The 24,100-nt window shown below is 42.1% G+C and overlaps 1 protein-coding gene across 4 annotated transcripts in view; it reads right to left on the minus strand.

Moving 5' to 3' along the window:
- Positions 1–24,100, minus strand: part of spock2 (SPARC (osteonectin), cwcv and kazal like domains proteoglycan 2) — an 88,720-nt gene that overhangs the window by 8,644 nt on the left and 55,976 nt on the right. For all 4 annotated transcript variants that reach the window (XM_034184528.1, XM_034184529.1, XM_034184527.1 and 1 more), the window contains 5 exons: positions 14,011–14,125; positions 12,089–12,194; positions 6,576–6,684; positions 4,924–5,058; positions 2,996–3,214 (listed from right to left, as the gene is read on the minus strand). In XM_034184528.1, coding sequence (XP_034040419.1) covers positions 2,996–3,214; positions 4,924–5,058; positions 6,576–6,684; positions 12,089–12,194; positions 14,011–14,125 — 684 coding nt within the window. The remainder of the gene's footprint in view (positions 1–2,995; positions 3,215–4,923; positions 5,059–6,575; positions 6,685–12,088; positions 12,195–14,010; positions 14,126–24,100) is intronic.

The raw sequence follows: 24,100 nt of genomic DNA on the forward strand, positions 1-24,100 counted from the left end.
GTGAGTTGAGATAAGAATGGAGCCGAATAATCTCACCAAGGCCTGAATAAATTCCTCTGGAGGTAAACAGTGGGCAATTTGTCCTTGAGGCTAGATAGCCTGGAGTGTTGTAGCTGAGCAGTGAATAACACTTTTTACAGTTCCACTTGAACAACCAAATCCCAATTATGAATTAAGAATATTCACCGGCCTCTGAAACCTTCAGCTTCAATTACAAGGCACGCATCAGCTCCAAGGTGTCATCCAATTTGCGTCTGAGTTCAAGAGTCAACGCAGTCTGAGAATGCACTGCCTTGCCAACCCCGTTAATCATGACGGACAAGCGAGGGCCCGTGGTTCTTGATGCCGCCGTCTTGCCAATTTTCCAGTAGATCAGGGCAGCACATAAGCCAAAAAGTACCAGCCCTGCTGCCACGAGACCAAAAATGAATAAATCCTTGACATCCTCAACGGAGAAAGGTGCCAAGCATGCAATACGCCAAGACCCCCAGGAGTCGAGGACATAGCCTGCAGGATACGTTCCATCTGGGCAGTTAGGATCCCCCAGTCCTGACCTTCTTGTAGAAAAAATGGTGTCAATAGTGTTCAGAGACCAGCTGATCAATTCCATGGTTAATCCAATAGTAGCCCAATAGATCCAGAATCCAATATAGTTTTGAGGAATTCACAGTCTGGTGAAGTAGGGACTTGAAGGTTCAATCAATCAATCAATCAATCAATTTTTTTTTATATAGCGCCAAATCACAACAAACAGTTGCCCCAAGGTGCTTTATATTGTAAGGCAAGGCCATACAATAATTATGTAAAACCCCACGGTCAAAACGACCCCCTGTGAGCAAGCACTTGGCTACAGTGGGAAGGAAAAACTCCCTTTTAACAGGAAGAAACCTCCAGCAGAACCAGGCTCAGGGAGGGGCAGTCTTCTGCTGGGACTGGTTGGGGCTGAGGGAGAGAACCAGGAAAAAGACATGCTGTGGAGGGGAGCAGAGATCGATCACTAATGATTAAATGCAGAGTGGTGCATACAGAGCAAAAAGAGAAAGAAACAGTGCATCATGGGAACCCCCCAGCAGTCTACATCTATAGCAGCATAACTAAGGGATGGTTCAGGGTCACCTGATCCAGCCCTAACTATAAGCTTTAGCAAAAAGGAAAGTTTAAGCCTAATCTTAAAAGTAGAGAGGGTGTCTGTCTCCCTGATCTGAATTGGGAGCTGGTTCCACAGGAGAGGAGCCTGAAAGCTGAAGGCTCTGCCTCCCATTCTACTCTTACAAACCCTAGGAACTACAAGTAAGCCTGCAGTCTGAGAGCGAAGCGCTCTATTGGGGTGATATGGTACTACGAGGTCCCTAAGATAAGATGGGACCTGATTATTCAAAACCTTATAAGTAAGAAGAAGAATTTTAAATTCTATTCTAGAATTAACAGGAAGCCAATGAAGAGAGGCCAATATGGGTGAGATATGCTCTCTCCTTCTAGTCCCCGTCAGTACTCTAGCTGCAGCATTTTGAATTAACTGAAGGCTTTTTAGGGAACTTTTAGGACAACCTGATAATAATGAATTACAATAGTCCAGCCTAGAGGAAATAAATGCATGAATTAGTTTTTCAGCATCACTCTGAGACATGCCTATCTCGGCTTTCAGTGCTTACCAGTCGAGTGAGTATAAGAGAAATTGTGGAGAGCTGGGCATGTCCCAACTTGTCCTCTGGCACTCCGAAATGGAGGTGTTCCTTTGTCTCGCTTCATCAGCGAATCAGTCGTGACGCGAGAAGCCTCCGCGCGGCTTTCTGTGACAAAATCTCTTGTTAAAAGTGAAATCTGCCGGAAAATGGCTGATGTCCAGCTCTTGTGATAACCAGAGAAATTGCACACGACGGTCCCGGCTCCACACAGCCATCCGTTTAGAAATGATGTGGTGGTTTCTGCCTCTCAATGGCGGCTCGGAGCGCGATGCGCCATGCACCATTGTGGGCCGTTCTTAAAGCTGTAGTAACACTCCTTATTCTCTGTGAAGCCCGTAAAATTTTCACCGAAAGCCAGATAAATTTTTCAAACGGTTTCCAGCTGCTTGTCTCCAACAGTTTCTGAAAAAATTCTGATGGAAAAAAAGCCCAAATCATTCCGCCAATTCCTCGCAATGAAACAACGACGAGAGGGGTGGAGCAGTGCTCACTCAAAGCCTGCCCACAGGTGAATGACGCAACCCACAGGCGTGGAAAAACTCACGCATGCGCACGAAGGTTCAAGCTTGGCTGACGTAAAAACATATGAATAAAATCCATATAGTTTTTGAAAAAAATAAAAAGGTCCATTACTTTTCTAACAGACCTCATATATATTGCACAACGGGAGCGGAGTTCCCCATAAGTGGTCAAATTCCACGATATCATGCAGGGTTCAAACAAGACTGCGCTGCAATATTATCAATGTCCATTGTTTACTGTTGTTATGTAATACCCCTAATTCCTCCAAAAATATTAGTCCTATCAAATTTCCGTTTTTGCAGCGTTCATCAATGACCCAAAATACATAAACATACCAAACGGCAAATGTCAGCTCTCCCCAGTTTGTCAGTGATCGAAGGTACTATACACATGCACGCATGTACACAGAGGCCACTTGGCTTTTAATATATAGATTAGCAAATACTAAGGCAGTCGGGGGGTCACAGATCTGTAGGGTGTTCTTTTTCCCCCTTCTCCAACCTGAGAACCAGTGAATTTCCAGAATCTAGATGTCGTTTCTGCTTGACTGGCTGCACGCACAGTCTCCAGGAGCTGTGAGAGAGTCAGACTGTCAACAAGCAGCAGGAATGTTTTTAGTGCCTCGCAGTGACCAGTTCACCCCCACGGGGAACCGTGAGGATGAGTAGGAAGACAAATGGAGAGCTCACAACACTGAGGTGGCCACACCTGAGGGAAAGCGAGCGCCTTGAAAGGGAATACGCGAGCGCCGAGGCGTGTAAATGATACACACTCCCCACAATACTCACTCTCTCTCCAGAAGCACAGGCACCACTCGGCAGTGGAGACTTTGCCGTCCTTGTAGGAATCGCAGGAGTTGAAGAAAGGCCGGATGCAGACCTCGTACTTATCCAGGTTGATGGCAGCAAGTTCAGCCTGGTCCAGGTACAGGTCACTGTTGGTGTCCAGTTTGGAAAACATCCAGCCTATGGAGTCCTTACAGCTGGCCACCAGGCTCCTGTCCAGCACTACAAGCACAGAGACAGCCGTCTTAGTGGGCAGCAGCTGCAGGAATGGGATACGATGCCAATCGGATCAGAAATAGTCAAGTGCATAAGTATTTGGACAGTAATCATTTTGCATCTGTGCACCAACACAATGGAGTTGAAATGGCACAGTCAGCATGTGATTGAAGCGGCGACATCCAGCTTTGGGATTATGCAGTGGATCCACCACACTATAGAACCACCTTTGTTCCTGGATGGCAACCATCCAGGCAGGCACCCTAAACTAGCAAGTCATATAGCTTCATGGTAGAGTTGGACATACAAGTAGAAGGATTTTTCACAACTGTAAGCTGTGCTTGTCAAGAGAAATTGCTGTCTGTCCTTCTGGCACAACCATCCAAGCCCTAAAACTCAAGAACCACAAAACTCTCAAAATCTGAGTCATCTCCACTCCACAATGAAGCTTTAACTAGTGATGCAACAAACAAACATTGCATTATACAGTCTCTCCAGTCACAGCCACAAAAGCATGTAACTTTCACAGTTTTCATTGGTGTCTTGGTGGCTTCCCTCACTATTCTTCATGCACCACCACTCAGTTTTGTATAAAAATGCTGTAATTCCTAAATTAATCCTCAATGATGGCCAAAGATACACAGCACAAGATATATTCTTGAATCTAGAGAATCTAGAGATTTTAGGTAAGGCTGACAGCAATGACTTGGTCGACGTTACAAGGTGAAATGAAGTTACCACTTTGCAAAGATTTTATGTCCACAACCTGAGCCACAGTTTTAATGCAACATTGTACAAAATGATAAAGTGATGTTGGATTTTTCAAGTAAATTACTGTTTGTCTAATTAACAGTGCACAGCAGGTAGCTTGGGGGGCTACCAGTTTGTAGACCTGTGTTCGATTCCTGGTCACGCTACCTGTCTGAATCCTTAGACAAGACATGTCATCTGCATTGTCCCAATCCACCCAGCTGTGGCTGGGGAGGTAACCTGTGCCAGCTAGTGTCCCCTCCAAGGGGTGTTGTAGACTCCCATCTGCTTCATGGTGCGGAAAAAGGTGATGAGCACCAGCACCAGTGGGCCTCAGGGGGTGCATAGGAGTTACTGCTAATTAACAGTGCAAAGTTACTGTATCTGCTGTTGATAATTCTGCTGGAATGACCAATATGCGAGTCTACCTTCCCTACATCCGTCCATTTTCAAATACTGATACAAATGGCATTGCACCCAATGTTTACGACTATCATTTTGTGATCTTATCTGGGGTCTCGGACCACCAGACACTTACTTATCAACTCTCCCGCTTTACCTTGCTCCAGGACAGGGCTGAGATTTTCCTTTTGTGGTCAAGGTGCTGACACCAAAAATTCTCCGATCTGTAGCAGTTTTTGGTTCGATACCTCACCTGAGACCAATTTGCTGAAGGAGAACCTTCACAACAAACACCTCCACCACGATAAGGTGGCATTTCTCTGAGAATGTGCACAACCAGATCTATGCTTCATTAAACTGCCAAGAGTGGTTCTGTCAACTCCAAATCGATTTGTAGCAGCACCACCTGGAAAGGAACAACTTCTGTCTTGACTCAACATGCCTTAAGATATAATATATCCCCAAATGACTTCTTTAGACATTTTTAAAAGCACAGCGTCTGTAAATAAAACATTATAACTCTGTCTTAAAGCAGTGGAGATTCATTAAGCGGTCATTCTAACCCAATGCGGTGTTGGCTGCAGTGGTTTTGGCTCCAGGCTTGCTGTTGTTGTTCTGCTTGGCGTTGTTCTGCAGTAGTTGGAACCAGTCCCTCAGACGCTCACCAAGATCAGCCAGATCTTGTCCAGTACAGCTGTCTACGGAGACAGAAGGAGAAAGAATGCTGTGTTTGCTGCATCATGTTTTTATGATTGTTGCTTTTTTAAATTTGTTTGTTCTCTGCCACACATAGCTTAAAATGAACACATGGGAAATGTGTAAGACTGTCGGCAATTTTTTTTTGTACCAGGTAATAATACCCGTGAGCATAAAGACAGTAATGGCAACGTCAATCTGATATTTAATCGCACTGACCTTGACCTTCACTCAAATGATTGACCTCTTTTTTTAACACAAATTTTAAGGTCAACCTTCACTGATGTACCAAGTTTGGTAGAAATCAGCAAAAGGACCTGGGAGGAGTAGGCCAACAAGCAGACATGGCCTTAAATTTACCAAATTGACCTTTGGTAAATTTAACCTCATCTGGATAATTCCAGAATCCACCTACATGTGGACCAAGCTTGATGGCTATCTGAGTGAAGAAAAAACAAAACAAACAAAAAGCACCGTAATTTTGACCTTCAACTCCGATGACTTTTGCAAATAGAGCAGTTCTGAGGTTGCCTGTCATCCCCAGATCAAGTTTGGTGGAAATCGGGTTAAGGACCTGAGAGAAGTAGGGCACTAAATCGACAGATAAACCAGAATGTTGACATTTGGCCCCAATGATCTTGACCTTTGCCAAATGACACCCCCCAAAGGGCAAATTTGGGGTCAACTTACATGCATACAGCAAGTTTTTATGGGAATTGGCCCAAAACCAAGGAAGAGTAGTGGAATAAACAAACAAATGTTTCTCAAATTATATGACTGAAGTGCCACACGAGCTCGCTAATGGTACACTGTGTCCCAAACAGGAAGTGCCAAAATTTGAGTCCATAGTGAAACAGGAAATGTCAAACAATGAACACTTCCTGGAGCTACAGCAGAAGATATTAACCTGTTTTCCATGATGTTATTTTTGCACTGCTATATTTATCCTCTGTAAGGTTTATGTGTAACTTTTTAATTGTCTCAATTAAAAAAGAAAATAATATTAAAAAGTGAAAGAGGAGCTCTCGTGTGAATAGAGGAGATTTTGCAGGAATTCAGTGCGCAGCCGACACTGAAACAGAAAATGCTAAATGTTGAGTCAACACTGACTCCAGGAACGCTAAAGTGAGAGGCAGTGCACACCTTGACAGCACATGAGGTCAGTTAGTGACTATTTAGTGTGTAAATTGCATGAAGGTTTTTAGCCATGCTAATGCTGCCCAGAAGCATTAACTGAAAATAAAGTGTGAAGGACCTAAATGAGATAGTGAGGACTTTCCAGGCATGTGAGACGCTAATAAAGAAAGATGATTAAATTGGGGGGCGGTAAGAGTGCCATAGTTGGGGGTCTGGGGGGAGCGAAGTGCCCCAGAAGCTGAAGGTTTTTAGCCATGGTAATGCTCCCCAGCACTCACTGAAAAAATCCGAAGGACCTAAATGACATGGTGAGATGCTGAAGAGCTTCGCTGGTTCATGTCTGCAACATGTACATATTATCTTGATGTGTGTTATTTTTTACCACGTTTAGTCTCCTTTGGCATGGGGGAGGTGGCTGGACAGGGACACAGGCCTGAGCACTTCAGCGTAAGCTCCTTCCCTACAAGACATGCCTGCTGCTCCAGTTTGCACTACAACACAAACAAACACATACGTGACACACGTCGTCACAACACGTATATATACATGCACACGTGCACCGATGCCATCACCAAGGGGATGTAAAGGTGAAATAAAACGAGTTACTGCTGCAACACGGATCAAATATTCATGAGGCGACTGTACACTTTGTTGTTCCTGGATTTACTCTCCAACATCAACGAGAACACAAGGTCAGGAATACCAAAGGATGAGGTAAAAATCGATAATCCCACAGGATTCTATCACTACAAACCATGATTGTTATTTCTGAGGCCGTATATCACCACTTTTTGTCCACTAAAAGCCTCTTCCCTGTGCTCACCTGTCAAAGCTTTTATTTAGTCTGTCATGCATGAGGGGCCGCGTCTCACACCAGGGGCAAAGCAGCGCCAAGCCCAGCACAACTCTCCACCTGACGCACACGTGAAACTGCTACTGAATATTTTAGGACGTTATATCATAAGCGGTGTCTGGTGATGCTGAAATCTTTGTAGGAGAATGAATGTCCAAGTCTTTAGGATCCTGATGCTGCCTGTTTTAGGGTCCAGTCACACCGGGAAAAACAGTGACTGGAGACAGCAACGCGACCCAAATTTGCGCAACCATGTGCAATCACATTGCAAACATGAATCTCAGAAATGGGCGTGTTGAAGACGGCAACTAGATCTGTTGCCAGTCAGGTGCTCAGTCAGACGGCGATGACATGGCATAAGGCGGAGTCTGACAGCGAGTTCCAATTGGTTCAAAATGCTGCAGCCAGACTTTTGACACAAAGCAGAAAATTCGACCACTTTACACCCATTTTGGCATCTCTTCACTGGCTTCCTGTCCCAGTGAGATCAGATTTTAAGGTTCTGCTACTAGTCTATAAAACTGTTCACAGACTGGCACGTCCCTACCTAACTGACCTAATTAAACCTTACGTACCGGCCCATGCTTTGCGTTCTCAGGGTGCAGGACTACTTTGTGTCCCTAGGGTGAATAAGAAGTCTGCGGGTCACAGAGCTTCATCTTATCGTGCCCCTGTTCTGTGGAATGATCTCCCTGCATCAATAAAACAGTCAGATTCTGTGGAGACGTTCAAGTCCAGACTTTAGACGCACTTATTTTCCCTTTTGTATGGCTAGCATACTGGCATAGTATAGTTCTACGCTTTTTACTCTTTTAATTCACTTTATTAGGAAACGGTTTACCTAAACTTTACCTAAATTCTGGGTCTTTTAGTGAAGCTTAGGGCTAATGGCCAGTGATCACCTTAGTATTTCCTGTTTTTCTTGTTGTTTAATGCTGACAAATTATACTGTATTTCTTGTCTTTCTGATAACTGATTCTGTTTTTTCTCTCTGTTTTAAGGTGCAGCTCCATCCAGAGATGGGTGTAGTATTTGTGCTGGAGACCCTCCTGTCCAATGCACCAACAGCATTTCCTGTATATTCGTTGTTCTGTGAATTGGTCTGTAATTTATGTTTGTAGCATGGCCCAAGCAGAGGGTCACCCCTTTGAGTCTGGTCTGCTTGAGGTTTCTTCCTCAGAGGGAGTTTTTCCTTACCACTGGTGCTCTGGGGGTTGGTAAGGTTAGACCATACTTGTGTGAAGTTCCTTGAGGCAACTCTGTTGTGATTTGGCACTATATAAATGAAAATAAATTGAAATTGAAATTGAGTCCCCTGCTATTATGATTGCATGATTGAATGAGTGAATGGGCCCAAGTTGATAATTACATGTAATCTGTGTGAAATAACACAGAGAATGACCTTGACAAAGGGATGAATAGCACACATTTGTCAAGGTCTGTGGTTTGTGTGACACAGAACTGTCGCTGCGTGGCCGCAGACTTCTCACCTGATTAATGTGAATCGTGTACAGGGCTCAAAAGCTGAAAAATATTTCCTTCCACCTCCATGAAATTCTTATATGCTGCAACATGAGTGATTGAAAAACACCTTATTGCATAAATTATTCCAGCGGGACAGGTTTTATATGAGGAGGTGGGGTGAATTATTTATTAGCAAAAATGCTCAGCAGTTTGTCACATTGAAATGTGCCACTACAGTGACGTCGGTTTGGTATTGGACATTAGACATTCGTCACAAAATATATAAAAAATAACTAAAAAAACATCCATTTAGCTTGCAATAAAAGACATTTATGTCAGACTAGTTGTGATGTATTCATACAAGTGCAGGTCATGTTTCACAAGGTCTTAAATTGTTTAGAAATGTGTAGTTATGTATTATTAATAATTTATTACGATTTACACAATAAATCCATTTGGCTTGTTTGCTGTAAGGTCTTCTCAGGTCAAATGAGTTTGATAAATCCAACTCATACATAGACATGTCACAAGACCCTTTTTGTGAATCACCTTTGGCATGATTTTCCATTTTTATTCACAATAAATAAAAAATAAATCTATTCAGCGTCAAATCAAGGCAAAGGTGTTTCACAAAAAGGGGTCTTGTGACATGTCTAATGTATTAGTTTGGATTTATCAAACTCAAAGCCTTTATCAAACAGAAGGCAGTACAGCAAAGAAGCCAAATGGATTTATTGTGTAAATCTAATACATTATTCACAATAAATAACTACACATTTTTTAAACAATTAAGACCTTGCAAAGAGGGTGCCAGTTGAGTGCCCAATTGAATCTAAAATGTGGAAGATGTGTCTACATTTATTAAATGCGATGGCGATTATTTGTAACCTCTGCCAATCTGATAGCGATCGTGCTGTCTGAGTTGGATCGTGGCTCTTTGGGGACAGGTGTCCTTCCACCAGGCGACCTGTGCAATTGCATTTTGACCAAACGTGCTCGCATGGAAATTGAGGTTGCTCCATGCTCAACCTTCCAATAACCAACTGGTCGCTGCTCCTCCTGAGAATTGTCGCAAGGACGTTGCCATCCTATTTTTACTGTGGTGTGATTGATGCATTACTGTATGGTTATGAGACCTGGATGCTAAGCAGTGATCTAGGGCAACACCAGGATGACGTTGGTACGAGGCCACTTTGGTGGGTCTTTGGAACTGCTGGAATGACTTTCAATGGTAACTTTAGGAGACTCAGATGGAAAGTATAAGTTGTATTGTGAAGGAGCTGAAACTACATCACTGTGGCCACATAGTGCATTTCTCTGTGCATAATCCAGCACGCAGGTGCCTCAGTGTTCAGGACCCCAGCAGTTGTAGAAGACCAAGTGGACGCCCATGTTTTGACTTGACTGCAGTAAATAGAGGGTTACTGTGGAGAACTGTGGATTGACCACTTGCCTGTCTGGGTGTTTGCCATCCAGGACCTGATACAGTTCCATGGTGTGGTGGGCATGGAGACATGCTCCTAGACTTGACTTGACTATCATCATGTCAGTCATACCATGAGATGACAAATCATGTCTTTAGCCGTACCGGTTGTGGAAATATCTTGGAAAATGTGACAATATGTTTGAGGACCCCGACCTTTCAAAAACTAATCCTGTGGAGACACTCACCCAAGGAATATTCTGACCAAATTTAGTGAAAATCTGCTCACCCGTTTCAGAGTTATTTTGTGCACAGTCACACAGCAGCGATTATAATATACAGTAGTGTTCAGAATAATAGTAGTGCTATGTGACTAAAAAGATTAATCCAGGTTTTGAGTATATTTCTTATTGTTACATGGGAAACAAGGTACCAGTAGATTCAGTAGATTCTCACAAATCCAACAAGACCAAGCATTCATGATATGCACACTCTTAAGTCTATGAAATTGGGCTATTAGTAAAAAATAGTAGAAAAGGGGGTGTTCACAATAATAGTAGTGTGGCATCAGTCAGTGAGTTCGTCAGTTTGTGAAACAAACAGGTGTGAATCAGGTGTCCCCTATTTTAAGGATGAAGCCAGCACCTGTGAACATGCTTTTCTCTTTGAAGCCTGAGGAAAATGGGACGTTCAAGACATTGTTCAGAAGAACAGCGTAGTTTAATTAAAAAGTTGATTGGCAAGGGGAAAACTTATACTCAGGTGCAAAAAATTATAGGCTGTTCATCTACAATGATCTCCAATACTTTTAAAATGGACAAAAAAAACCAGAGACGCATGGAAGAAAACGGAAAACAACCATCAAAATGGATAGAAGAATAACCAGAATGGCAAAGGCTCACCCATTGATCAGCTCCAGGATGATCAAAGACAGTCTGGAGTTACCTGTAAGTGCTGTGACAGTTAGGAGACGCCTGTGTGAAGCTAATTTATTTGCAAGAATCCCTCGCAAAGTCCCTCTGTTAAATAAAAGACATGTGCAGAAGAGGTTACAATTTGCCAAAGAACACATCAACTGGCCTAAAGAGAAATGGAAGAATATTTTGTGGACTGATGAGAGTAAAATAGTTCTTTTTGGGTCCAAAGGCCGCAGACAGTTTGTGAGATGACCCCCAAACTCTGAATTCAAGTCACAGTTCACAGTGAAGACAGTGAAGCATGGTGATGCAAGCATCATGATATGGGCATGTTTCTCCTACTATGGTGTTGGGCCTATATATCGCATACCAGGTATCATGGATCAGTTTGGATATGTCAAAATACTTGAAGAGGTCATGTTGCCTTATGCTGAAGAGGACATGCCCTTGAAATGGGTGTTTCAACAAGACAATGACCCCAAGCACACTAGTAAAGGAGCAAAATCTTGGTTCCAAATCAACAAAATTAATGTTTTGGAGTGGCCTGCCCAATCCCTGGACCTAAATCCAATTGAGAACTTGTGGGGTGACATCAAAAAAGCTGTTTCTGAAGCAAAACCAAGAAATGTGAATGAATTGTGGAATGTTGTTAAAGAATCTTGGAGTGGAATAACAGCTGAAAGGTGACCAAAGTTGGTTGACTCCATGCCTCGCAGATGTGAAGAAATCATGAAAAACTGTGGTTACACAACTAAATACTAGTTTAGTGATTCACAGGGTTGCTAAAAAAGCAGTTTGAACATAATAGTTTTGAGTTTGTAGCGTCAACAGCAGATGCTACTATTATTGTGAACACCCCCTTTTCTACTTTTTTTTTTTACTAATAGCCCAATTTCATAGCATTAAGAGTGTGCATATCATGAATGCTTGGTCTTGTTGGATTTGTGAGAATCTACTGAATCTACTAGTACCTTGTTTCCCATGTAACAATAAGAAATATACTCAAAACCTGGATTAATCTTTTTAGTCACATAGCACTACTATTATTCTGAACACTACTGTAAATACCCTACGCTATTGTTTACTAATGTCAAATAAGCTACAGAAACATATTTCACTGCACTCTTTTGGGACCTGATACCGCCACTGTAAAGAATTTCAAGGTCGTTGAAGCTCAGCGGGTATCCAGCTTCTGTTTTACTTCAGCAACCAGAAATAATGCATATATCTGTGTATACCTTTGAGGCATAGTTGTGTCCATCGGAGCCGCACACAGGCCCGCTGGAGGAGATGGGACACGGCTGACAGTTCCCATCAGGAGACCTCAGAGCTGGCTGCTTGAGTCTGCAGGACAGAGGACACAGAAACTCAGCGAGTCCAGCTGAAACAGCAATTGCTGTGCTAATCCCAAACACATGGCGGGACCAGCATGACCACAGCGGTCTAGAAACCAGCCCTCCTCCTTGTTGTCAGAATGTATTAGCTTATCATTAAGCAGCCAGGCAGGCCACACTGCACTGGCGGTAAACAAGATTATTATTACACTCCAACCAACAGGGACGCAACCCAGATTAAGCAAACCACTGGCTCAAACGGGTTTCAAGCTCCATTTGTGTGTACAAACATATACAGTGCATCCAGAAAGTATTCACAACCCTTCACTCTTTCCATATTTTGTTATGTTACAGCCTTGTTCCAAAATGGAAGAAATTTATTTTTTCCCCTCAAAACTCTACATACTATGACAGAGTTTTAGGGCCACATTGAATTTTTTTTGTTTGTTTTTGGACTTCAAGAAAAAAGTTGTAATATTACGAGAAAAAAGTCGTAATATTATGAGAATAAAGTCGTAATTTTATGAGAAAAAAGTTGAAATATTATATTATGACTTTATTCTCGTAATATTACGACTTTATTCTCGTAAAATTATGACTTTATTCTCATAATATTATGACTTTATTCTTGAATTCTTAAAATTACGACTTTATTCTCGAAGTCTAAAAAAAAAAATTCTATGTGGCCCTAAAACGCCGTCATAACATACAATACCCCACAATGGCAAAGTGAAAAGGTTTTTGTTTTTTGATTTTTGCTAATTTATTAAAAAACAAACAAACTTGTTCTCCATTCAGTTGCTCCAGTTTTGTTTGAGGTCACCGCAGCGGATACAGCCATATCCGCACTGGGATTTGGCACCGATTTTACGCCGGATGCCCTTCGTGATGCAAACTCCAGTTTGCTGGAGAAAACATACACAGCCACTGGTGTTCCAAAGAGATCTCCCATCCAAGTACTAACCAGGTCCCGCGCTACTTAGCTTCTGAGAGCTGACGGGATCAGGCTGACACAGAGCAGATCGGCTGCGGTAACAAAACAAACTAAGAAATCACATGTACATAAGTATTCACAACCTTTGCCAATGAAGCTCAAACTTGAGCTCAGGGCATCCTGTTTTCACTTATCATCCTTCAGCAGGAGACTAGTCAGGATTGATGGAAAGATAAATGCAGCAATGTACACATACATCCTGGATGAAAACCTGCTCCAGAGCACTCTCAACCTCAGAATGGGGTGACGGTTCAGCTTTCAGCAGGACAATGACCCTAAACACACAGCCAAGATATCAAAGGAGTGGCTTCAGGACAACTCTGCGAATGTCCTTGAGTGGCCCAGCCAGAGCCCAGACCTGAATCCAGTTGAACATCTCTGGAGAGATCTGAAAATGGCTGTGCACAGATGCTCCCCATCCAACGTGATGGAGCTTGAGAACTGCTGCAAAAAGGAATGGGCAAAACTACTCAAAGATAGGTGCAACAAACTTATGGCATCATATTCAAGAACATTTGAGGCTGTAATTGCTGCCAAAGGTGCATCAACAACATACAGAGCAAAGGGCGTGAATACTTATGTACAGGTGATTTTTTTTTTTAGTTTTTTTTATTTCTAATAAATTTGAAAGATTTCAAGAAAGCATTTTTCATGTTGTCATTATGGGGTGTTGTGAGTAGAATTTTGAGAGGAAAAATGAATTTATTCCATTCTGGAATAAGGCTGTAACATAACAAAATGTGGTAAAAGTGAAGCGCTGTGAATATTTTCCGCATGCACTGCAGTGTGCATGTTGGCAGTCGCTGACTCATAGCCCAGCGGTTGCACTCACCTGTGCTCCAGCTTCTTGCGATTGACGCACACAGCTCTCTGATAGCCTTGAGCGATGCACACCTTGTGTCGGCTGCACTTAACCTTTTGACACGGGTCCTTGGTGGTGTCTACATCTGGGAAAAGTAGAAAATGGGAAGTATCATGTAGTATCTGCTGGTTTACCTTTGTGCTACTCAGTCTATCCTCAGCCAGCAGGGTAAATCTGTGCAAAACATACAGTGTAAATATGTGGAACAACATGCACCTTGCCCTCACCTAGACACTTGGGATATCGTGTCTGTGACACTGCCCGTGATGGAAATGTATTCTTCTCTACACATTTTTGGATAAATAAGAACTGGTGCTCATTATACAAAGATGCCTGCTTGGACTAAATTATTTATTTATTTATTTATTTGCTTCAATGTGGAATCCTTTCTTGCAAACCAAACAAACAACAACAACAACAAAAAAAACATAAAATAAACAAAGAGAAGGGCCCTGCGACAGACTGCCGTCCTGTCCAGGGTGCACCCCGCTTCACGCCCTGTGACTGCTGGGATATGCTCCAGCCCCCCGTGACCCTTAATTGGAGTAAGCGAGTACAGAAAATGGATGGATGAAAATAACAAAAGAGACAAACATTATCTCCTGTTTATTTGCATGTGAATTCAATGAATTGATTTTTTCTTTGTCTGAATTCACCATCTACTTTATCTTGGGGAAAAACATTGCGCAATGGCTCATGGGATTATTTCCAGCACAAATGACACACCTGTTGTATTCGTTCTCTGGGAAAGAAGGCTGCAAACATTGGCTGCATTCCAAGGAGACTTTGAAATGAGACCCACATGCTGAAACACTGCCACCTGCTGTATGGTCCAGGAATGTGCGTTCATATCTAATTCTGTATTGAATATTTAAAGAATATTTAAAGGCCACAATCAGCAGAGTCAGTATGTGCACCGGCATTCATGGCGCTTGTATTCTTCTGACATCAGGGCACATAAATTGCAAAAAATATACTACATTTACATTTTATGCATTTACGCAATTGCAAGACACTTATGAGGAGTGGAAACAGCAAAACAGCGAGATGCCAAAAATAAAATAAAATGGATTTTTCATGTATCTGAATATTGTGTTTGTCTGTCTATATGTGCCCCTGCGATAGACTGGTGTCCGCCTCACACTATGTCACACTCGCACACGATCCTTAACTGGAGTAAGCGGATATATAAATGGATGGATGCATCTGTATGCAACTATATATCTTATATCTGCACCACTTTTCAGGCACATACAGTGCATTAGTGCAGTATTCACAGTGCTTCACTTTTTCCACATTTTCCCACATTTGTTACGGCAGCATCATGGGCAAAGAGTTTTGCCCATTCCTCTTTGCAGCACCTCTGAAGCTCCATTGGGTTGGATGGAGAGCGTCCGTGCACAGCCATTTTCAGATGTCTCCAGAGATGTTCAGTCGGATTCAGGTCTGGGCTCTGGCTGAGCCTCTCAAGAACATTCACAAAGTTGTCCTGAAGCCACTCCTTTGATATCTTGGCTGTGTGCTTAGGGTCATTGTCCCACTGAAAGATGAACCGTTGCCCCAGTCTGAGTTCAAGAGTGCTCTGGAGCAGGTTTTCATCCAGGATGTCTTTGTACATTGCTGCATTCATCTTTCCCTCAATCCTGACTAGTCTCCCAGTTCTTGCTGCTGAAAAACATCCCCACAGCTTGATGCTGCCACCACCATGCTTCACTGTAGGGATGGTGCCTGGTTTCCTCCAAACATGATGCCAAAGAGTTCAATCTTTGTCTCATCAGACCAGAGAATTTTGTTTCTCATGGTCTGAGAGTCCTTCAGGTGCCTTTTGGAAAACTCCAGGCAGGCTGCAATGTTTCTTACTAAGGACTGTCTTCTGTCTGACCACTCTACCATACAGGCCTGATTAGTGTATTGCTGCAGAGGTGGCTGTCCTGGAAGATTCTCCTCTCTCCACAGAGGAATGCATGAGCTCTGACAGATTGATCTTGGTCAGAGTGGTTCTTGGTCACCTCCCTGACTAAGATCCTTTGCCCCGATTGCACAGTTTAGACGGGCAGCCAGCTCTAGGAAGAGTCCTGGTGGATCCAAACATCATGACCATAGGACCTTCAAAATAGCAGAAATCTTTCTGTATCCTTCCCCAGATTTGTGCCTTGAGACAATTCCTTTGACTTCATGCTTGAGATGCACTGGCAACTGTTTGACCTTATATGTAGACAGGTGTGTGCCTTTCCAAATCATGTCCAATCAGTTGAATTTACCCCAGATGGACTCCAATTAAGCTGTAGAAACATCTCAAGAAAGATCAGTGGAAACAGGATGCACCTGAGCTCAATTTTGAGATTCATGGCAAAGACTGAATACTTATGTACTTGTGATTTCTTAGTTATTTTATTTTTAATAAATTTGCAAACATCTCACGAAAGCTTCTTTCACATTGTCATTATGGGGTATTGTGTGTAGAAGTTTGAGGGAAAAAAATTATTTCATCCATTTTGGAATAAGGCTGTAACATAACAAAATGTGGTAAAAGTGAAGCGCTGTGAATACTTTCTGGATGCGCCGTACTTGCATGCAAATATTTCTGTCTTCACAAAATAACTGTTTTGCAGCTGGGCCAGCACTGAAGATGATTCAGAAAAAGAAATCAATCAATCAATCCTCAAATGATAAGAATTTGTCCCATCAGAGTGAACTTGTCACATGTTGCTGGTCTTTTTCTTTGAAAAATAACATTTCAAGATTTGCTACAAAAGGGTCAGTGTGGCTCAGGTGGTGGAGCCCGTTAGGTATTAAATAGAAGGTTACCAGATCGATCCTGGTCAACTCCTGTGTGTCAAAGTGTCCTTGAACAAGACTCGGAATCACAAATTGCTCCTGGTCCTGACAGATATCGGAGTTCTGAGTCAAAGCTAGAAGCGTACACTGGAGTCCCACAGGCGTGCAGAAGAATGGAACTTATTTAGACGCTAGGCAGTGATTTAATAAGAGACAGATTCAAGATGAGTTAAAATATAGTTAGCGGTGGTTTGGACGTGTGTCAGTGGCTCACGTGTACTCACAGCCGTCGCTTCCTGTGTTTGACCTGAGTGCCTCATTGTCTTTGCCGCCTCTGGCCTTTATTCACCTGCACTATCAGTCTATCAACTCATTCGAAAGCATTTCATCTCAACACTCTTTGCCTTTTATGAATGCATTCATTCATCCCTCATCCCAGCTGTCTGCTACTTTTATTTTTTATTGCACTGTTGTAATTCACTCTCAGATCTCCTCTCTGTTGGCTGAAGGTGAATCCATTAATGCTGCCCACATCACATCAGGATTATTGACCAGAACAGACAGATATCTGGTTCGACAGAGAAATCCGCGCTGTTGTCGCTGAGCCACTTGCATAACTGCGCTGTGAGGCATCGCCGCAGACTCCTGATGGAGCCTTTTGCTCCGACTGTCCTGCACGTCGGCCGACGCGCTCTGCAGATGCAATGATGCATTTCTCAGGCTTTTTCTCAGCCATCTCCTCTGCCTGCCCCCCCCCTTGCAGGTTTGATCTTTCACCCCTCTCACTAATTCACAGCAGCCCCTCAGCAGAACGACATGCAGCTTTAGCTTCCTACAGGGGGAGCGAGGGCGAGCAGGACTGCAAGGTTGAGAAAGTGACGCCTCATTCTGTGATTTTTTTTCCAACTCATCTGATGGTGATTTAACCAAAAAACTAAACCAGAGGAATGAAAACGAGCAAAGCACAAAGCGGGGCAGATAATCCTGCTTTCTAATAGCAAGACATTTGTAAATAAATGTTGTCGTAGTGAGGAGCTGCACTGCTGGCACGGCGTTGTGTTGTGAGTACAGAAGCATAAGGTGGCTGCCTGAGCATCATGTTAACTTAACAGGCTTCCACGGATTAAAGCAGCGCCTGCAATGATGACGTTTCCATAGCAACAGGCTCCCTCAGTGGTCCACGAATCATTCCTGGGTTGACTGTGATTTGCAGCTCAATCTGGTGTTTCTCTCTCTCTTGCTCGCTCACATCCGTCTTGCACCATCTTCCTTCTGGTTTTTTTTTTTTGCTTTGTTTTCTTTTCATATCTGGTATCATCAATATGTATTTTTGTTCTCGCCCTGCTTGCACTCTGCCCACATACTACTATTTGTACTTGTTTTAGGAAAAACCTCGTAATGCTTAAAGCAGTAAACCTCTCCTAATTAGTGTTTCTAATCCAATCCAGATTAGCATGCAGTTCATCCCTGCAGATTAAGCATAACGGAGGCAGAGCACAGGACACATCCTCGTCATTAAGCCTCTTATACAGCGTTTACGCGTTCACTCTTTAATGTCATCAAGGCGAGCGCGCCTTCAAGGTAGTGGAAAAGCCAAATGCCTTTTGGTTGTAAAGGAGGAAAAAGTGGTCAGAAATGATCAGCGTAAAGCTGGAGGGTAGCTAACCTGTATTAAACAGGTCAACAAAACTAAACAACCATTTTCCCATTGATAACACCAAAATAATGTAAGAATAAATCCTTGAAGGAAAAACTAAATTGAAATGTTTTGCAATTGGGAATTAACCATCTATCTGCCACAGCCAGGTTAGAAGTGGGCGCCTTGTCCAGACACTGGGGTCCTCAACACTGAGGTACTGGATCAAGCACAGAAAAAACAGACACATGTCCAAAATATAGAGGAAGGATCTCCAGGTGCCCATCTTGGTGAGCTGCCTCAGGTTTGGACCTTCACTCAAAAAACCGATTCACTGGATTGGATTTCCACATAATAAATATGTGTAGTCCCAACTAAATTAAATTAAATGATCTTGCATGGATGTGGTTTATTTGAGTTGGGGCTACATATATTTATTAGAAGGAAATCCTGCACATAATTGAATTGAGTTCATCCAAAGAGTCATTTTTTTTGAGTGTGGTGCTGCCATGCAGTGGACAACACCTCACTTGCACCAGCTGCCACCATAAAGAGGCAAGACCCTTGGCACTCTCCTTTGGGTACTTCTTTTCAGGAGATGATCAATCAATCAATCAATTTTATTTATATAGCGCCAAATCACAACAAACAGTTGCCCCGAGGTGCTTTATATTGTAAGGCAAGGCCATACAATATTTACGTAAAAACCCCAATGGTCAAAACGACCCCCTGTGAGCAAGCACTTGGCGACAGTGGGAAGGAAAAACTCCCTTTTAACAGGAAGAAACCTCCAGCAGAACCAGGCTCAGGGAGGGGCAGTCTTCTGCTGGGACTGGTTGGGGCTGAGGGAGAGAACCAGGAAAAAGACATGCTGTGGAGGGGAGCAGAGATCAATCACTAATGATTAAATGCAGAGTGGTGCATACAGAGCAAAAAGAGAAAGAAACACTCAGTGCATTATGGGAACCCCCCAGCAGTCTAAGTCTATAGCAGCATAACTAAGGGATGGTTCAGGGTCACCTGATCCAGCCCTAACTATAAGCTTTAGCAAAAAGGAAAGTTTTAAGCCTAATCTTAAAAGTAGAGAGGGTGTCTGTCTCCCTGATCCGAATTGGGAGCTGGTTCCACAGGAGAGGAGCCTGAAAGCTGAAGGCTCTGCCTCCCATTCTACTCTTACAAACCCTAGGAACTACAAGTAAGCCTGCAGTCTGAGAGCGAAGTGCTCTATTGGGGTGATATGGTACTATGAGGTCCCTAAGATAAGAAGGGACCTGATTATTCAAAACCTTATAAGTAAGAAGAAGAATTTTAAATTCTATTCTAGAATTAACAGGAAGCCAATGAAGAGAGGCCAATATGGGTGAGATATGCTCTCTCCTTCTAGTCCCCGTCAGTACTCTAGCTGCAGCATTTTGAATTAACTGAAGGCTTTTCAGGGAACTTTTAGGACAACCTGATAATAATGAATTACAATAGTCCAGCCTAGAGGAAATAAATGCATGAATTAGTTTTTCAGCATCACTCTGAGACAAGACCTTTCTAATTTTAGAGATATTGCGTAAATGCAAAAAAGCAGTCTTACGTATTTGTTTAATATGCGCTTTGAATGACATATCCTGATCAAAAATGACTCCAAGATTTCTCACAGTATTACTAGAGGTCAGGGTAATGCCATCCAGAGTAAGGATCTGGTTAGACACCATGTTTCTAAGATTTGTGGGGCCAAGTACAATAACTTCAGTTTTATCTGAGTTTAAAAGCAGGAAATTAGAGGTCATCCATGTCCTTATGTCTGTAAGACAATCCTGCAGTTTAGCTAATTGGTGTGTGTCCTCTGGCTTCATGGATAGATAAAGCTGGGTATCATCTGCGTAACAATGAAAATTTAAGCAATGCCGTCTAATAATACTGCCTAAGGGAAGCATGTATAAAGTGAATAAAATTGGTCCTAGCACAGAACCTTGTGGAACTCCATAATTAACCTTAGTCTGTGAAGAAGATTCTCCATTTACATGAACAAATTGTAATCTATTAGATAAATATGATTCAAACCACCGCAGCGCAGTGCCTTTAATACCTATGGCATGCTCTAATCTCTGTAATAAAATTTTATGGTCAACAGTATCAAAAGCAGCACTGAGGTCTAACAGAACAAGCACAGAGATGAGTCCACTGTCTGAGGCCATAAGAAGATCATTTGTAACCTTCACTAATGCTGTTTCTGTACTATGATGAATTCTAAAACCTGACTGAAACTCTTCAAATAGACCATTCCTCTGCAGATGACCAGTTAGCTGTTTTACAACTACCCTTTCAAGAATTTTTGAGAGAAAAGGAAGGTTGGAGATTGGCCTATAATTAGCTAAGATAGCTGGGTCAAGTGATGGCTTTTTAAGTAATGGTTTAATTACTGCCACCTTAAAAGCCTGTGGTACATAGCCAACTAATAAAGATAGATTGATCATATTTAAGATCGAAGCATTAAATAATGGTAGGGCTTCCTTGAGCAGCCTGGTAGGAATGGGGTCTAATAGACATGTTGATGGTTTGGATGAAGTAACTAATGAAAATAACTCAGACAGAACAATCGGAGAGAAAGAGTCTAACCAAATACCGGCATCACTGAAAGCAGCCAACGATAACGATACGTCTTTGGGATGGTTATGAGTAATTTTTTCTCTAATAGTTAAAATTTTATTAGCAAAGAAAGTCATGAAGTCATTACTAGTTAAAGTTAAAGGAATACTTGGCTCAATAGAGCTCTGACTCTTTGTCAGCCTGGCTACAGTGCTGAAAAGAAACCTGGGGTTGTTCTTATTTTCTTCAATTAGTGATGAGTAGTAAGATGTCCTAGCTTTACGGAGGGCTTTTTTATAGAGCAACAGACTCTTTTTCCAGGCTAAGTGACGATCTTCTAAATTAGTGAGATGCCATTTCCTCTCCAACTTACGGGTTATCTGCTTTAAGCTGCGAGTTTGTGAGTTATACCACGGAGTCAGGCACTTCTGATTTAAAGCTCTCTTTTTCAGAGGAGCTACAGCATCCAAAGTTGTCTTCAATGAGGATGTAAAACTATTGACGAGATACTCTATCTCACTTACAGAGTTTAGGTAGCTACTCTGCACTGTGTTGGTATATGGCATTAGGGAACATAAAGAAGGAAACATATCCTTAAACCTAGTTACAGCGCTTTCTGAAAGACTTCTAGTGTAATGAAACTTATTCCCCACTGCTGGGTAGTCCATCAGAGTAAATGTAAATGTTATTAAGAAATGATCAGACAGAAGGGAGTTTTCAGGGAATACTGTTAAGTCTTCAATTTCCATACCATAAGTCAGAACAAGATCTAAGATATGATTAAAGTGGTGGGTGGACTCATTTACATTTTGAGCAAAGCCAATAGAGTCTAATAATAGATTAAATGCAGTGTTGAGGCTGTCATTCTCAGCATTTGTGTGGATGTTAAAATCGCCCACTATAATTATGATGCTCCAATTACTCAGAATTACTCAGCCAATAACTTGGATAACAACTTTAACAAATATTCGTTTAAATGTACTGGATCCACCCCTTTATGTAGATTCATTCCATAATTATAAGGACACTAATTTCAGGACAAACACATAATTTTCATTGATACTAATGGATTAGTACCTCAACTTTCCAACACATTCTATAGTGTGTGTGTGTAAGTAACACAAAGCACCAATCATCTCTCAGAACCCTCAAGCGGTATTAAACTCTAGACCTTGTCAAGTGCAGACTCAGCGTGTCTTCCTATCTCCATAGTGTGACATTGATTTGCAGTCATTGATTTGCCAGAAAAGCGTCCATTCGCCGTTCCCCTACCAGACGCCCTCTCTGTCTGAGATAAGCTTCGGGAAAAGTGATGCAAGCTTCAGTCTTCTCAGAATGAACAGTTATTTACAATTTGCTTAACACAGCCACTTGTGTTCATGCACATTGATGTGCGTGTTCCACTTGCTTCTTCTTGTCCAAATTACGACTGCTCTCCTTCGGTGTTCACTGTCTTAAGAAGCAGGTGATTCGATCACAAAGCGAGGTAGGGGGTTGGTTCCTGGATTGATGAATTGATTGCAGAAATCGACTGCAAATTATGCTGGAACCTCCCGCCTCAGCAGAGTACTGCTTGACGTGGAGTCAGCACTGTTTGAGTGTTAAGAGTTTTGGCAGTTCAAAAGCTTCTTCTTCCTCTGTGTGGTGGTGTTGAGCGAACATGGTGGCGCGAGCTGCTTGAGTGAAAAATTAGGCCTGGAAGCTCATCTGAGCTCTGAAGTGAAGACATCACACTGATTTAGTGAAGTCTCGCAGGGGGATAAAGATCTCCTCTTTTTTGCTGCTTTATTTCATTAGGCCAGTCATAAAGAAAAGCAGATCAATGACGGAAGACGGCGATGTCGACAGGGAATAGACAGATGAAAGGTTTATCCTGTGTGAAATGGAAGTGCTGTAGTGCAATTTATCTGGCAGCTAGAGAGGAGTGCAGAGTATAAAACCACAGACTGTAAGAAAGAACCATGAACGCACCACACATCTCTAACTTACCTTACCCAAAAGTAGTATATGCAAGTATGTTTCAAGTATACTTCTAGTTTACTTTTTATATACTTATCAGTACTATTTTTTGGTAAGGGTTACCAGACAAGCTAACACTAATAAGCTAATCTTGGTTTGGGTTTTGATAAGCGCATAATTAATTGCAGAAATAACAGTTGCCATGGTTGCAGGTATTAAAAATTATGGCCGGTTTACTGCATCAATACCAGTGGAACCATCAGTGGAGACAACATCACCAAGCTAGTAATTACTGCTAATTAGTGCTAACATACAAATGAACACTATACAGAAATATCACTCCATGAAAATACTGGAGGACACACTTAGGTGGACTGTTCATCGAGGTAACCACACAGCAACCCATATTATCACAGTTATGTGTAATAACATGCTCAGAAAGGACAAACATGGCCGTCCATTGACAAGTGTGCCTTGTCAAGGCAGTCAGCAGATCTCTGCTTTGACAAAGCACACTAGCTGTCTATCAAAGTGACCACACCTTTAATTATTCATAATGGTATGGCTTAAAATAGCTTAAATTGATGAGTTATATAAAAATTCACCAGCCTTACAGTTATCATAATTGGGGAAAGTAGCTACAGAGACCAAAACCATGTTTTGTTTTGTTTTTGGACCAGCAAGAAAAGCATGTTTGTTTCTGCTGTAAAGTTGAAAATTTTAACATGGGCTTCTATGACTTTGTGAAAAGCTTAATGAAAATCATTTTCCTTAATTCTGTGAATGGACACATTGGAGTTGAAGTTTCACTTGTCAGCAACTGGTTTCTGAATTCTTTTTCAGATCATTTTCACAGAACATTGGTTATTTCTGCTATGCACAATTTGTCATTGCTTTTTGACACTTCTGACTGATAACTGGAAGACAGGCATAAAATTGGAACCTCCATTGGTGGTGTACATACAACCCCAATTCCAATGAAGTTGGGACATTGTGTAAAATGTAAATAAAAACAGAATACAATGATTTGCAAATCCTCTTTAACCTATAGTCAATTGAATACACCACAAAGACAAAATATTTAGGCTGAATCTCAATTCTACCCCTTGG

The sequence above is a fragment of the Thalassophryne amazonica genome, chromosome 13 (genome assembly GCF_902500255.1).
Source record: "Thalassophryne amazonica chromosome 13, fThaAma1.1, whole genome shotgun sequence".
In the NCBI taxonomy this organism is placed as follows: Eukaryota; Metazoa; Chordata; class Actinopteri; order Batrachoidiformes; family Batrachoididae; genus Thalassophryne; species Thalassophryne amazonica.